Source organism: Solea senegalensis, linkage group LG18, assembly GCF_019176455.1.
Source record: "Solea senegalensis isolate Sse05_10M linkage group LG18, IFAPA_SoseM_1, whole genome shotgun sequence".
In the NCBI taxonomy this organism is placed as follows: domain Eukaryota; kingdom Metazoa; phylum Chordata; class Actinopteri; order Pleuronectiformes; family Soleidae; genus Solea; species Solea senegalensis.
Window position 1 is genome coordinate 7,884,216 of NC_058041.1, and position 13,444 is coordinate 7,897,659.

At 39.9% G+C, this 13,444-nt stretch overlaps 2 protein-coding genes across 2 annotated transcripts; one reads left to right on the top strand and one right to left on the bottom strand.

The window, feature by feature from the left end:
• Positions 1–1,173: 1,173 nt before the first annotated feature.
• mrpl43 (mitochondrial ribosomal protein L43) lies at positions 1,174–3,399 on the bottom strand. Its single transcript, XM_044014174.1, has 3 exons — positions 3,122–3,399; positions 2,239–2,345; positions 1,174–1,773 (listed from the first exon to the last, which is right to left on the bottom strand). The coding sequence occupies exons 1-3, from the start codon at positions 3,250–3,252 to the stop codon at positions 1,553–1,555; spliced, it is 459 nt and encodes a 152-aa protein (XP_043870109.1). The 5' UTR covers positions 3,253–3,399; the 3' UTR covers positions 1,174–1,552.
• Positions 3,400–3,620: 221 nt separating this feature from the next.
• twnk (twinkle mtDNA helicase) lies at positions 3,621–7,807 on the top strand. Its single transcript, XM_044013215.1, has 7 exons — positions 3,621–3,685; positions 3,859–4,519; positions 4,772–5,474; positions 5,842–6,082; positions 6,286–6,393; positions 6,501–6,642; positions 7,001–7,807. Exons 2-7 carry the CDS (start codon positions 3,884–3,886, stop codon positions 7,337–7,339), a joined length of 2,169 nt encoding a protein of 722 aa, XP_043869150.1. The 5' UTR covers positions 3,621–3,685; positions 3,859–3,883; the 3' UTR covers positions 7,340–7,807.
• The last annotated feature ends 5,637 nt before the right edge of the window (positions 7,808–13,444 follow it).

Below are 13,444 nucleotides of genomic sequence, written 5' to 3' on the forward strand. Positions count from 1 at the left end.
ATGTTTTTTTTTTTAATAATCACTTTCGGCTAGGGGACAACTTTAATTGTCAATGGGGAGGTCAGGAAATTAGTTATGTGAAACATGTTCACACTGGATCCTTTTCTCAAGAGACCAGCTGTTTATAGCTTGTGCAACACCTCTGTTGTCCAGTGGGAGTACGGCTCACATGACCACACGGTCGCTTACATGTACAACCGCAGAGGTAAACCATAAGCTCCTTCATTTGAAGTAAGAACAATGTTTTTAGGACCCTGTTCAGGGCTTGTAACTTGGCAACAGCATCTTTATTTAGAGGCTTTAACATCCGAGCGTGGGTCAGGCTGCGCGAGTCCCCACTGGGGATTGCACAGTGGCTCTGATAAACCTAACTAGTCATAGAGAAATGAAAGATATGTAAAAACATCTTAAAATCATTTCATGTTTTCATTGCACTCTCATTTGACATCATTTGACCGTATAATAAACAAATAATCTCAAATTAGTCTTTTATTTTGGCTGAGCAATGACAAATGGTGCAGCAGGTAATATGTAATAACATTTACTCTACTACTACTACTATAGTTAAGTGCAATTGGGAGGTTGCTATTTCCATTTTCAGCTACTTTATACTTGCAGAGACTACACTTCAGAGGCAGATTTTGTATGGGGCACCTCACTAATTACCTTTCAATTTAAAATGTTACGAATCAACTGCAAGATAAAAATGTGAAGTGATATAAATGACCTAAACCTAAAACTGCATGAACTGAACACTTTTAAGTGTTCAATTCATGCAAAATTAAAATCAGTCAGTCAAGTCAGTGTTTACTCAAAGCAAGTCTTGATATTTCTTTTATTCTGATCAGCAACATTTGGCTGTGTGCACCATTTTTGTTGTGAAGAACACAGAATGAGAACTCCAATCACATCATCCACTGGAGGAGTCATAGTTTCCTGTTCCTGCTGCAGACTACACACTCTGTGTAGTGTGTATTCTGTGGACGACATCGTCCCTCAAGCTACCACACAACATCTGTAATGTTTATTTAAACTCTGGATTATTTAGGGTTGTCATAGAAACAGTAGTTCTACTGCAGTTAAGTCAGATAATGCCTGCAGCCCCGTTTAAGACCTGTCAGTTGTCTTCAAACATGTTAAAAGAAAATCTAAATTTAAACACTGATGCCAGCATTTACAATAAAAAAGGTTTTTATTTCACAATAACTTCTATTATGCTGCACTTATTACATGAATCTTCAAATATTACAAAAAAACAACTGTTTTCTGTTTTTGAATATGCCAACCAACAAGCCTCTGGTGGATTCAAATGAAGTCTATTTAAATGTGGCATTCAGAGCTGGGAGCACATGTGTTGTTCTGCACAGCACAAGCAGCTTCACTGCCAACACCAGACCAAAGGGCATGGGAAAAAACACCCAGTCAGCAGTGGGGTCTTCTGCAGAAACATCCAAGAAAAACAAAGGACAACAGCTGAAAACATGAGAAGTAGTTGGCCCTGCGCAGACTGGTTTATTCGAGTGGTTAACATTTATTTCCCTATAGGTTAACTTTAGCTCTGATTCAGCTGCTTCTGTGGTTTAATGGGGCCGATTGACGGGGGCCTGTTGGTGAATGGGTGCCACTGGCCCTGGATACTTGGGCTGTCAGTGTGGATGGGCTTGCGGATGCGGATGATGTCCAAGCCAGACTGACTGGTCAGTTTAGTAAAAAGCTCTGAAATCTGCTGTGGCGTTTTGCAGATGACAATTTCTTCCCGCACATTCCCGTTTACTGCAGGAAGGAAAAAGAGGAAATTGTCAATCATACTTGTGTTACTGACAGACAGCTGATTGTGAAATACATATAATTGTACACAGGAACCTTAGGACATGTCTTGTGAAACCTCTAGAGTACTCTAGTATTTCACTTCTACATCCATCAGTGACAGTCATGGAAAAAAACAGTGTTATGTTGCCCCCTACAGTACCTAAGAGTATTACAACTGAACATGTAATGAAATGTTAAATAAAGTACATATATGCACGCTTAAGCTTCAGGTTATTAATGTTATGGTTAGTTTGAAAGGATCTTTATTTGTATTTCAAATGTAAAAGAATTTGACACATCATAACTATTATCAACTTAATTATACAACTTGCTCAACATAGCAAAATTAGATGATTTGTCATAAGAAAACAGGAACACAGCAAGTCAAATTTAGTCAAAATTAAAACTGTAAAACGTAAAAGTACTTACAATACTCTGCAACTATTTTGGGAACCGTGCTGGTCTGAGGAGACACATACACGACAGTACCAGGGTTCTTCTTGGCATAATCCACCACTCCTTCTTCAATATACTCCCTGAAAAGGAGAATGATAATCACGAGTTACTCATATTCTCTGTATGATGTAAACTATCAACATTATCTATATATATAAATCCATCATCTATCTAGTGAAACTGTCTTTTGTCTGCACAAAAAGGTTTGAAAAACATAAAAGTTAATGAACCATACGATTACTTGATTAATTGAGAAAATAATAAAAGATAAATCGATTATGAATATAACTTAGTTGCAGCCCTAATTGAAACCATCACGTATATGTACTTTACTTTGTTATTTATATTTCTAGCAACTTTTACCTTTACTCCACTACATTTCCACAATAAATTGTGTACTTTTACTCCACTATATTTCCCCTAACTATGTTACTCATTACTATCGAATAAAATCAGAAGAAGAAGAGTTGTAATTCTTTATATAGAGCTTTTCTCGTCTTGATGAGTTACTTTACTTTACTACAGTTTTGCCATTTAACCTTCTTTCATACCTATTCACACGCTACAACATGGGGTTAAGTGTCTTGCTCAAAGAAACATATAGACTATCATAGCCAGGAATTGAACCCACAACCATCCAGTTGAAAGACAACTACTAAGACTTGTACTTTATACAAGACTGAATGCTACATTCATGACTGTTTATTAGTGTTCACAATAAAATGTTAATCTATATATTATCAACAAATCTACGTACGAACTAAATAAGCCAACTATAAAATGGTTATCTAAAAAAGCTACAAAACTGTGGAAAACAGAATAGAACATAAAACAGTCTATTTCAAAGGTGTTTTACCTGACTCCCAACGAGCTCGGGTGTGTTTTCGAGAAGATGATAGAAATCCTTTTCAGCTGGCAGACATAGCGACCGAGCCCGTTCTGAAGAACACTTCTCAGAAAGCGACTCGGCGTCCCCCTGGAAGTCATCTTTCAAACACGGTTTGATTACCAACTAAACATTCATCTAATATCACAACCGTTTGACAAAAAACAACCTGCCAACAAACGTAAAAACAGCAATAACATCCACAGAGGACGATTTCACGGGCATGTATGATGCGCAGTCCGCCCAGAATGAATCCGGAGGGAAACATGGAACTGATACTAAACTTACACAACACAAAAAATACTGTGGCCGTGACAATAATGATTATAGCGATACAAATATTTTTAAAACTCCTTAATATACATTTTATACACTTTGTTTAAATAAACAAAATATTACACATGTGTAATGTTGCAGTGCGATTTATTTCGCCGTGTGTTTCCCACGGACTTGTTTTGATGACGTACTGAAAAGCCCGGGTTTTGAAGAGCATGGAGGAACATGAACGCATGAAGAGCCAGCAAGTGCATTTAGGTAATAATTCTTAAACGTATTACTGTTAAACTCTATGTATTCATGATTATGAGTCAGATAACTCCCCCACGCTAGTGTTATGTATGTTGCATGTATGTATTGTCCTTTCTAGCGGGGTCATTCAAGAATTTTGCATGTTATACTTTGTGTTCATGTTGTCATATTTGTTGCAGGTTCAGTGTCCTAAACAGACAACAGATGTGGAGAAACTTGCTACTGAAGGGCACCACCTGTGTCCTGCAGGCGGCAGACCCAATGTTTCTCCACCAAAGACATTTCTCATCCCTGTGTTTGAGACTTCTCACTCACAGACTCATTCATAGGCCTTCTCGGGGTCCTTCTGTTCAAAGGCTGTGGGGCACACGCTATTTTCTGGCACTAAGTGGCACCAGGACATTAAAAAAGGATGCCACATCCACTGTCGATTTCCCTGTGAGTCCCATCACAGTCACAGAAATCAAACAGTACATACGCTCCAAAGAGATTGTCTTCCACGATGGCTACAGCTGCCTCCACATCCCAAGCATCTTCATCAATTTCTCTGACAGGAAGGACAGCTTCTCCCTATTCATTGACAAAACCACTGGGCAGTTTCTTTGCAAGGACACTCTGGTGGAAGGGAGCTGGGAGGATCTTCAGGATTGTCTGGAGGTGATGCAGAAGGAAGAACAAGACTTTCTCAGTCCCCACGTGCTCCTGGGATATCCAGAGACTGTAGAGGAGCAGGATGAGAGGGAGAGGGAACTGAGGGAGGTGCAGAGGATCTGGTCCAGTTCTGTTCCATTCAGTGATGTCTCGGAGGATGAAGCCCTGCTGATTAAAACCATGTTCCAGGTATTATTGAGTGCAAATTAGTGATAAAGTGCTTGATATTGAATCAGCTTTAGAGATGAGTTGAGGAAAATATGTGTATAAGATCATAGCTGCTGCATGCTTGCATACCAGATGACATTTAAATTATTGTATTACCACTTTTGTCCACTTTTTCAAAAGCAATGTGGTCTTTATATTAAATCCACGTCCACATTTTTTTTGAACCACCTGCTGTCTAGTGATGAAATGTGATTTATAAATGTTTTGTTTCAGATCACGAAAGTGTCTAATGCAACACTCAAGAAGTTTGGTGTTAGGCTTTTTAAGCCTACCAAGAGTCTGGTCTTCCCCTGGTTTGGTGGCCCTGACTCCTCTTTGAAAGGGGTCAAGCTCCTCTCCGCGCAAAACACAGTCACTGACAAAGTCACCTATACTGAAGCTACAGTCCCAAAGTGCGGCTCTTATCACAACTTGTTTGGCCTCCACCTGGTGGGCCGTATGGACTCTGAGGTAGTTCTCACTGGTAGTGAAATGGACACTCTAGCTGTGAGTCAGGCCACAGGACTACCCAGTGTTGCTCTTCCACGTGGGGTCAGCTGCCTTCCTCCGATTCTGCTGCCATATCTAGAACAGTTCAAGCGAGTGACACTGTGGCTGGGAGGAGACATTCGCTCCTGGGAAGCGTCAAAGATCTTTTCCCGCAAGCTCGGTCTGAGGCGCTGCTCTCTGGTGCGACCTGGAGAGTACCGGCCATGTCCCGTAGAGGCACTGGCCCAAGGAAAAAACTTGAGTCGCATCATCAAAAGCTCCATCCCAGCAGCCCATAAGTCCATTGTTTCATTCAAGCAACTCAGAGAGGATGTGTATGGGGAGCTGCTGAACACAGACCAGGTTGCTGGAGTGAAGTGGACAAGGTTTCCAGAGCTCAACCGCATCCTGAAGGGACACCGCAAGGGGGAGCTGACTGTGTTTACAGGTATTAAGAAACATAGTTTTGTAATTCCTTTTTTGTGTGTGTGTGTTCCTCAAGAAATCCCAAGTAGGTTTGTATGTGTTCAGTAGTGATGAAAACAACATTCGTCACTGTTTTTACATTACATTTTACATTACAAAGACAAAACAAACATTAACAAACAAAGAAGTAGTGACCAAAATGTTTACAGACAGTGGCCCAAAGTTTATTTTTAAACTGTCCTGAAAAATAATTAATTTGGTGCCGGAAGGCTTGGCTTTGTACCAAAGTTTGAATTAGAGAAGTTGTACATATTAGTACATTATCCACTAAGTCATACCTTTATGTTATAGTTTATCTTAATATATACGAATGTTTCTGTATTTACTAGGTCCTACTGGCAGTGGAAAGACTACCTTCATCAGTGAGTTTGCCCTGGACCTTTGCATGCAGGGCGTCAACACATTATGGGGCAGCTTTGAGATCAACAACGTGCGTCTGGCTAAGATCATGCTGACACAGTTTGCCATGCAGAGGCTGGAGGAGAACCTGGAGCAGTACGACTTCTGGGCAGACAAGTTTGAAGAGCTGCCTCTCTACTTTATGACTTTTCATGGGCAGCAGAACATCAAGTAAGGTTTGCCACAGCTCTAGTGGTCCAGTCAGGTGTATTTTCTTTACATATAGTGTGCACACATCATTCAGTAGAGTAGTATGAGATAAAATGTGAATATTGGGTATGAAGAACTTCATTTAAACAAGTCTGTATGTATTAGTTAGCATGGTCAAGTATCTGATGTGATCCTTCTTCAATCTTTACATTTGTTTTCCATAGGTCAGTGCTGGACACCATGGAACATGCCGTTTACCTCTATGACATAAACCATGTGGTAATTGACAACCTGCAGTTCATGATGGGGCAGGAAAACCTCTCAGTAGACAAGTGAGTCAAGACAAATGGAAACATTTTGCTTCATTAGGTGCAGTTCTTTTAAAAGATGCACTGTTTGTGACAAATGTGGACATAATCCGATGGTTCGTGTGACCCAGGTTTGCCGTTCAGGACCACATTGTTGGGGCATTCAGGAAGTTTGCCACAAACTCCAGCTGCCACGTCACTCTGATCATTCACCCCAGGAAAGAGGAGGATGACCGTGAATTGCAAACAGCATCGATTTTTGGTTCTGCCAAGGTAAACGTTTAGGACTAAAAAAAAAACTAATCGATGAATCACTGTACCTTTTGTGTTTATAACTTAAGTAATGTTTTTAGTATATTTTGGTCTTTTGTGTGTACAAAAAATGAGGTCATTGGGATTGGATTAAACAAATAACAACATATCCAATCATTCACTGCATAGTTATTGAGCACAAATCAAGATGTGTCTCTAGTCAATTCAATTTGGGTAGGATTTTTATTAATTTGAATCCAAAATATTGGTAGCTGAATGAAGATAAGACTAAATGAACCACTGCTGCATTATTTTATGACAACTGTAGATGTTTGACATAATCAAAACATGTCTCATTCTTCAATCCCCCCTCCCCCAGGCCAGCCAAGAAGCAGACAATGTTCTCATTTTACAAGAGAAGAAGCTGGTGACGTGTCCTGGCCGTAGGTCCCTACAGGTGACCAAGAACCGTTTTGATGGAGATGTGGGCATCTTCCCCTTGGATTTCCTCAAGTCCTCGCTCACCTTCTCAGCTCCTGTCAAAGGCAAACACAAGCTGCGGAAAGTGCCTTCCAAGTCAGAGGAAGAGGAGAATGAGGGGAGTGAGGGGAGTGAGGTGGTAGTGAAGAAGGGTGAAGTCAAGAAGGAGAAGGCGGAGAAGCCAAACAAAACAACAAAGACTCGACAACTTGCTCAGAATCCGGCTACTGGAAAGTAAACACTGCTTCATAATTTGTGAATTTCTTTTCTGTTGTATACAATTGTATAAATAAAACTGTTTTATATGCATAATATACGGTTCGAATTAAGCTAAACATACAGCGTATTGTGAGAATGCGTTGCTTGTTGTTTCTAGTCTACTGTATTGATTGTAATTGCCAGTGGCAAATACTGATTCAGATTACTAAAGAGTATTTTCATCGCACAATGGTGTTTGGAAAGCAGAATGTGAAATAATGACGGTAAAGTGTTCATCAGCTTGTGTACAGTTTCTAAGCTTTTCTGTGATGTACTTGTACATTCTGTAGGACTGAACTGAACTGAAGTGTTGATAAAATCCTGCTCGACTTATTATTCAATTTCAAAATATACTGTGACACAGGGAGCCGTTGTTTTCATGGTAATTCTTGTGTTTGATGGTAAAAACACAATCACATTGTCAAATTAATGAGCTGCTTTTATGAAAATAAATACATATAAAAAGACTTAAAATGTGGCCTTTTGGCTGTATTTTCATTTGTGGGCAGCAGGGGGCAGTGTCTGACATAAATGAGGCAGGTCGCTCAATAAAGGAGCTGACAGTAAATATTACTGCCCTTATTATTTATTACTTAACTCACAGTTATTTACCTTTACCTGAGAGCAGACATGTGCATTTGATTAAGTGTTGACATTAGGCATAATTAGCGCCTGATGTTTATTGCATAACAAATTTTCTTGTGTCAGGGCCGCTGAGCAGAAGGGTCAGAATGGGCCCCCTGAGATCATCAGATTACATTTGTCCACAGCAAGAAAAACAATCATTTGTACTATTGTATAGTACTTGGATGGACATGCCATGTGCTTGATTTGATTAAATGTGAGGCCTCACCAAATCACAAGTCAGATTTCATTTACAGCGTTGCCGATTTGTTGTAGTTCATTATTTTACAACTATGATGCCGCTCTCCTGGTGCTTTGTTTTGAGGCCATACCCTCTCCGGTGTCGCTTTACACGATCCATTATTTAGACCAGAGTGACTTTTAGTAAATGCAAAGTGTCTTTCAAAACATCTTCACATGAATATTTCATGTGTAAAAATCCTTGGCCCTGCCTTGCCTGCATACAGCGGTGTAGGGTTACATGTAGGATCAGCAGCTTTTAGAGCGAGGTGAGGCAGCCTGCACTGCACTGAGCTGCAGGCTGCTGCAGGATGTGCTGATTGTCACGGAGGAAAAGTTCAGTTTTATGATAGAAAGGAGAAGAAATCATTGTGGCAATATGAATGTGCCTGATGATTTGGCATCTAGGCTGAATGAATCTTGTCTCACAATGTTGACATTTACCGTGTAAGAGCTCAGACCAAATATGGCGAAGCAGCATTTAGTCATTGTGGAACAAACTACCAGAAATAAGCACCAAATGTGAATATTTCAGGTTAAAAACACTGCTTTTCTCATATGTCTATGAGTAAATTATTATTTTATGCTGCTCATATCAACTTTTTTTTTCTTTCGTTCTTTTTATTACTTATTTTTATTACGTTGAGTTGCCCTTGTGTATGAAATGTGCTATACAAATAAAGCCCATAAAGATATTTTCATTTATGGAATCTGAAATAAACCTTTAACACGAGGCATGGAATATCAAATAAAAGATAGCCAATGCAGAGATTTTCTACTTAATTTTTCTATTTATTGACTTCACAGTGAGTGTGGCCCGTCTGTCTGCCTCCGAGATCTTTGCTGGCTCTGTCTCCGACAGACCAGTGCAGGGGAAACTATTGGCACCGGACTCAGTTTACAAATGGCATGTGGACCTCCGAGGTCCTTGGATAGCTGAAACTGTTAAATATTGTTTTTAGCTGCAGGGACAATTCCTTGGTATTTGAAAAACACAAATCACTGCAGGAAGGAGACAGTGATGTGATGATTGACAAGGTTTTCTCCTCCAAGCTTTATCTTCTCTCCCCTAAACTTTCCTTTATGGCTTAAGGTTTTAATGTTTTACTGCTTTGTAAGTACACATTTTATCCCTAATGGCTACAGGCTGTGCACTTGATGGGTCTGTGTGTCCTCTTGAATGTGGGTGTGGAGTATGGCTGCTGAGGCCTCTGAATAGGGCTCCTTGTGTGTGGAGGCATCGCTACACTCAGATGATGTTGGCTCTGTTGCCTGCCAGCTTTCAGGAGAAGAAAAACACAGAAATGCATGAAGACGCATATGCATATTTACACTCTGTAGCTCTCTGTTATACAGTACTGAGCTTCATCTTGTCTCTCTTTTCCTAAACGCTGTACAAAAGTACATAACTGAATGCCTTTTTTTTTAAAGCATGTACTGATCAGTGCCGTGCATGCCTATTCAAATAGTTGCCATCTGGAAAGAGTAGGAGATAAAAACAACTTGAGCTACGCAGCTCTTAATCATTACGGAGACCAATTGCGCAGAGACCAAAGGAATTCCACTTCATCAAAAGGCTACGGGATATGAGAGGATGTGGATCAAATGTGGCAAAAAAAAAGTTGAAACCCTGTTTTCATAAAATATCTGAAAACATCATGATCACATGTCACCATTAGACATGGATCTGCTCTATGAACAGAACAAGAAAGTAAAACCCAGGCATAACAGTATAACAAAAAAAAATAAAAAATTGAGGTTCCAGCTGCTCCCAGCACTGTTGATGATGACATGCATGCATAACTCTCTGCCCCATTAGCCGCCTCTCATTATGTCAACTATTCAACCAAGTCTGTTGGTAATTTGAAGACCCCCAGTTTCCAGAGTTAATAAGCCGAGGACTCCAGTGTTGCAGAGAGACGTCACTCAACAACCAAAATAGGCTGATACAATAGTGTCTTAATTAGAGCATACATCTTCATTTGAGTATTACAGTTAATTGTTTTGCTGTTTGATGAGAAGAATGCTACCTTTTTAACTGTTTGTATGCAAATATAAAGCAACGGTTTAACGCAACTGAATAAAACTGATACTTCCCGTGTTATCAAATGATTCATTTAAAACATATTAGTGCACTTCCCTGTGAGTCCAAGGTCAGGAAGTGTTTGCTTTGTCCCCACATTTTTGTATGTGTGTTAGAACTTCTGCTTTTTATTGCATGGAACAGTGAAGAAAGGCATTTAAAGTCCACACACACTGGTGTCCTCTGTGGTGTGTGTTGGTTCTAGGACAAACACTCATAGGACAAACACATCCACTTATCATTTATTGTAGGCAATCAGTGGATTTGTTTTGGCAGCTGCTTCTTCCAAAATCATGAATAACCTGTCAGGCTTAATTGTTGAGCAGGTGAGACATAAAAAAAGATTTAAAAACTGCATTACAACACTGAAAATACTAGCAGGTTTTATTCACTTTGTTTTAACTCGCAGAGGTTTAAATGTGTTTTTTGGGGACTGATGTAAACTGGAAGACATTTTCCTTTGTCCTGCTTGATTAACCCCAATTTTATCTACTTCAAGACTCAGTGAGAATCTGATTCGACCCAGACTGACATTAAAATAGAAAGTGTGGCAGAACATGCTGGGAGAACATTGAGAGCATGCAGTGGCTCAATGAGTATGTAGAACAAGTTCAGCGGCACACTGTCACTCACTTTACACTTGCAGCCGGCATGGCAACATTTCTGCTCCTTTAAAGTGGGGGAAATGAAACACAGCCGCCTATTTGTACGCGGTCCTTGCAGTGCATTGATAATCAGACACAGAAGTATTATAAGTAATGCCATTCCCATTATGCTTTATTTCTCTAGTACGTTTGCAGCTGGAGCACACAGAGGACTCATGATGCTTCCAGTCAGACTCGAGGTGCTTTCAGAGTGGAGGCTGATTCAACCTGCTATAACATCCCCTCAGTGTTAGTACGCAGGAGTGGGGGGTAGTTCACTGTACTTACTCACGTGCACTTTGCACATTTGACCCACATTACCCAACAGTGTGTCTGCCACTGTGTATATTAATAACCATGTGCACACCCTCCCCTCTGTGCTCCCAGACCAGGAGAAGGCTGATGTTTTAGTTTAAGGATAATGATGCTCAAGACATGTCCCATAGAAATACACAACATCAATTAATTGATCCTACATAAAAGGAAAGGGGGAAAAATTGACAACATATTTTATTTTAAGACAATGCATATATAATCAAACTTGAGGAGCAGAAACGGCTCTGAACTGAGCAGTTTTCAGTTAATCTCAAGAAGTATTGGAAGTTCTGTTGATCAATGTCATCTGCATTTCATTTGTTAACTCACATTTGTGCCGTGTCCTGTTTCAAGAACCCCGATTCATTTTGGCACAGCATTTTATTTTATTTCCTTCTCGATGAACACTGAGTACTCAAAGCTAAAAAGGCACTTGATTTTCGACTCGGTTTGACTGTATTTACTTTATTATTCACAGGGACAGCTGAACATATCTTATAAGCTTATAATAAACAAACCAAACATCCTGTTATACATCTTATGTGCCACTTTCTTTAATTCATTTCTTTATTTACATATTTTGATAAATAAATATACTATTTATGTTACTTAGGATCCATTTATTTATTAAATTCTGTTCAGTTTAACTTGGTTCTTAGTTTTTGTTTGGTCCATTTGTCTATGTCCTTTTCTATGTAATTATTTTTTAAATGAATGTTATTATAATTATTTGTAGTAGTATTAGCACAAAGCAGGATACACATATAATATAAATAAGGGAGATGGGGAGGGATTTGATAAGTCTAGACATCTTCCCACTCCCTTTGAACATGTGTCAACTTGTGTTAAGTTAAACTGCTGTTTTTTTTTTTTTATTTGTTGTAGTTTTGTTATTTCTTGTTGACTCAAGTTGACAATACAGAGGTTTTAATAATTCCAAAATACACACCCAATTTCTGTTTCTGGAGCTTTCAGCTACATGTAACTGACAGATTTACTGTTATCCCGTGACCTATTAGTCTTCAGCTTTGGTCACATATTTCCAAATAGTCTCCTCTAATATCAATACCTGATGAATCACATGACATGCAAGGAGGCACAAACCTTTTTTCACCCAACTCTGCTGCTCCAAAGGGGTTAATAGCATCTTTTAGCTCATTCCTGTGGTTTTACTGCTTTGGTTTGCCCCCAACACTGCTCTCATAATAGTGTCATGTGGGTCGCAGCCGGCAGTTAGTTATTAAAACTGATTTTATTTGTTTATGCGTAGATGAGAGTGCTCTAAAGGCCAACTGTACGCAAGCTGTCTAACACCAAATAGCTGCTGGCTTATAAAGTGAGCAGGAGAAGAAGCAGATCTTTCCCTCACGAGTGGGGTGGAGGGTGAATATTGGATTTAGATGAATTAACTGAGTGGAGTGAATGAGAACTTGTAAAGCCCCTTTAAAAAATATATGTTGTGCTTAACTGCTCTGTGGATGAAAAGTTAATTTACAGACTCATCAAGCATTTATTGCTGCAGGCATCATCTCTTCTTCCTACCCACACACACACACACACTGTCTCAAATGCTGAACTGTCATGTAACATTAGCAGGTTGTCCTGTAGACACCTGTCTTGTCTGTGTGCTCATCTGGCCACGTTCTGCCTTGTGAACATGAGGTGAAAATCTTATGGGTGACACCAGAGGGGCCTGGGGTTTATGTAACACCGAGATCCAGCCAAACACAGCACCGAGAGGCTTAATATTCCCCTAACAAGTGTGCTAAGGCTATTCATGAGTTGTGAAGGGACTGAAGAGGGCGTATTGTCTTACTTAGCCGTTCCAGCATCCTGGAAAATGTATTAAGGTCAAATTAGCTGGGAGTTGGTGTGACAGAGAGGGCTTAATTATGGTGTTAAACGACAAGAGTGTTGGGTTGTGGTCCGAAAAGTGGATTCTGAGGTGATGATGAAACTGTTAAATGAGGCTTTGAGAGAAAGCCATCTCTGTTTTTAATGAGTGGAGGGGCCTCATTCCTGTTGAGTGAGTGGTCAGACTTGGCGTCCCACACTGAGGATAAGTGGGGCTCCTGGCGGGGCTCCAGCATGTCATACCAGACTTGAATTTCATTCACTTCAGAGAGCTGGAAAGACTGAAAAAGAATAGGAGATAGAGGCGGCTTTGCCCACGCAGCCA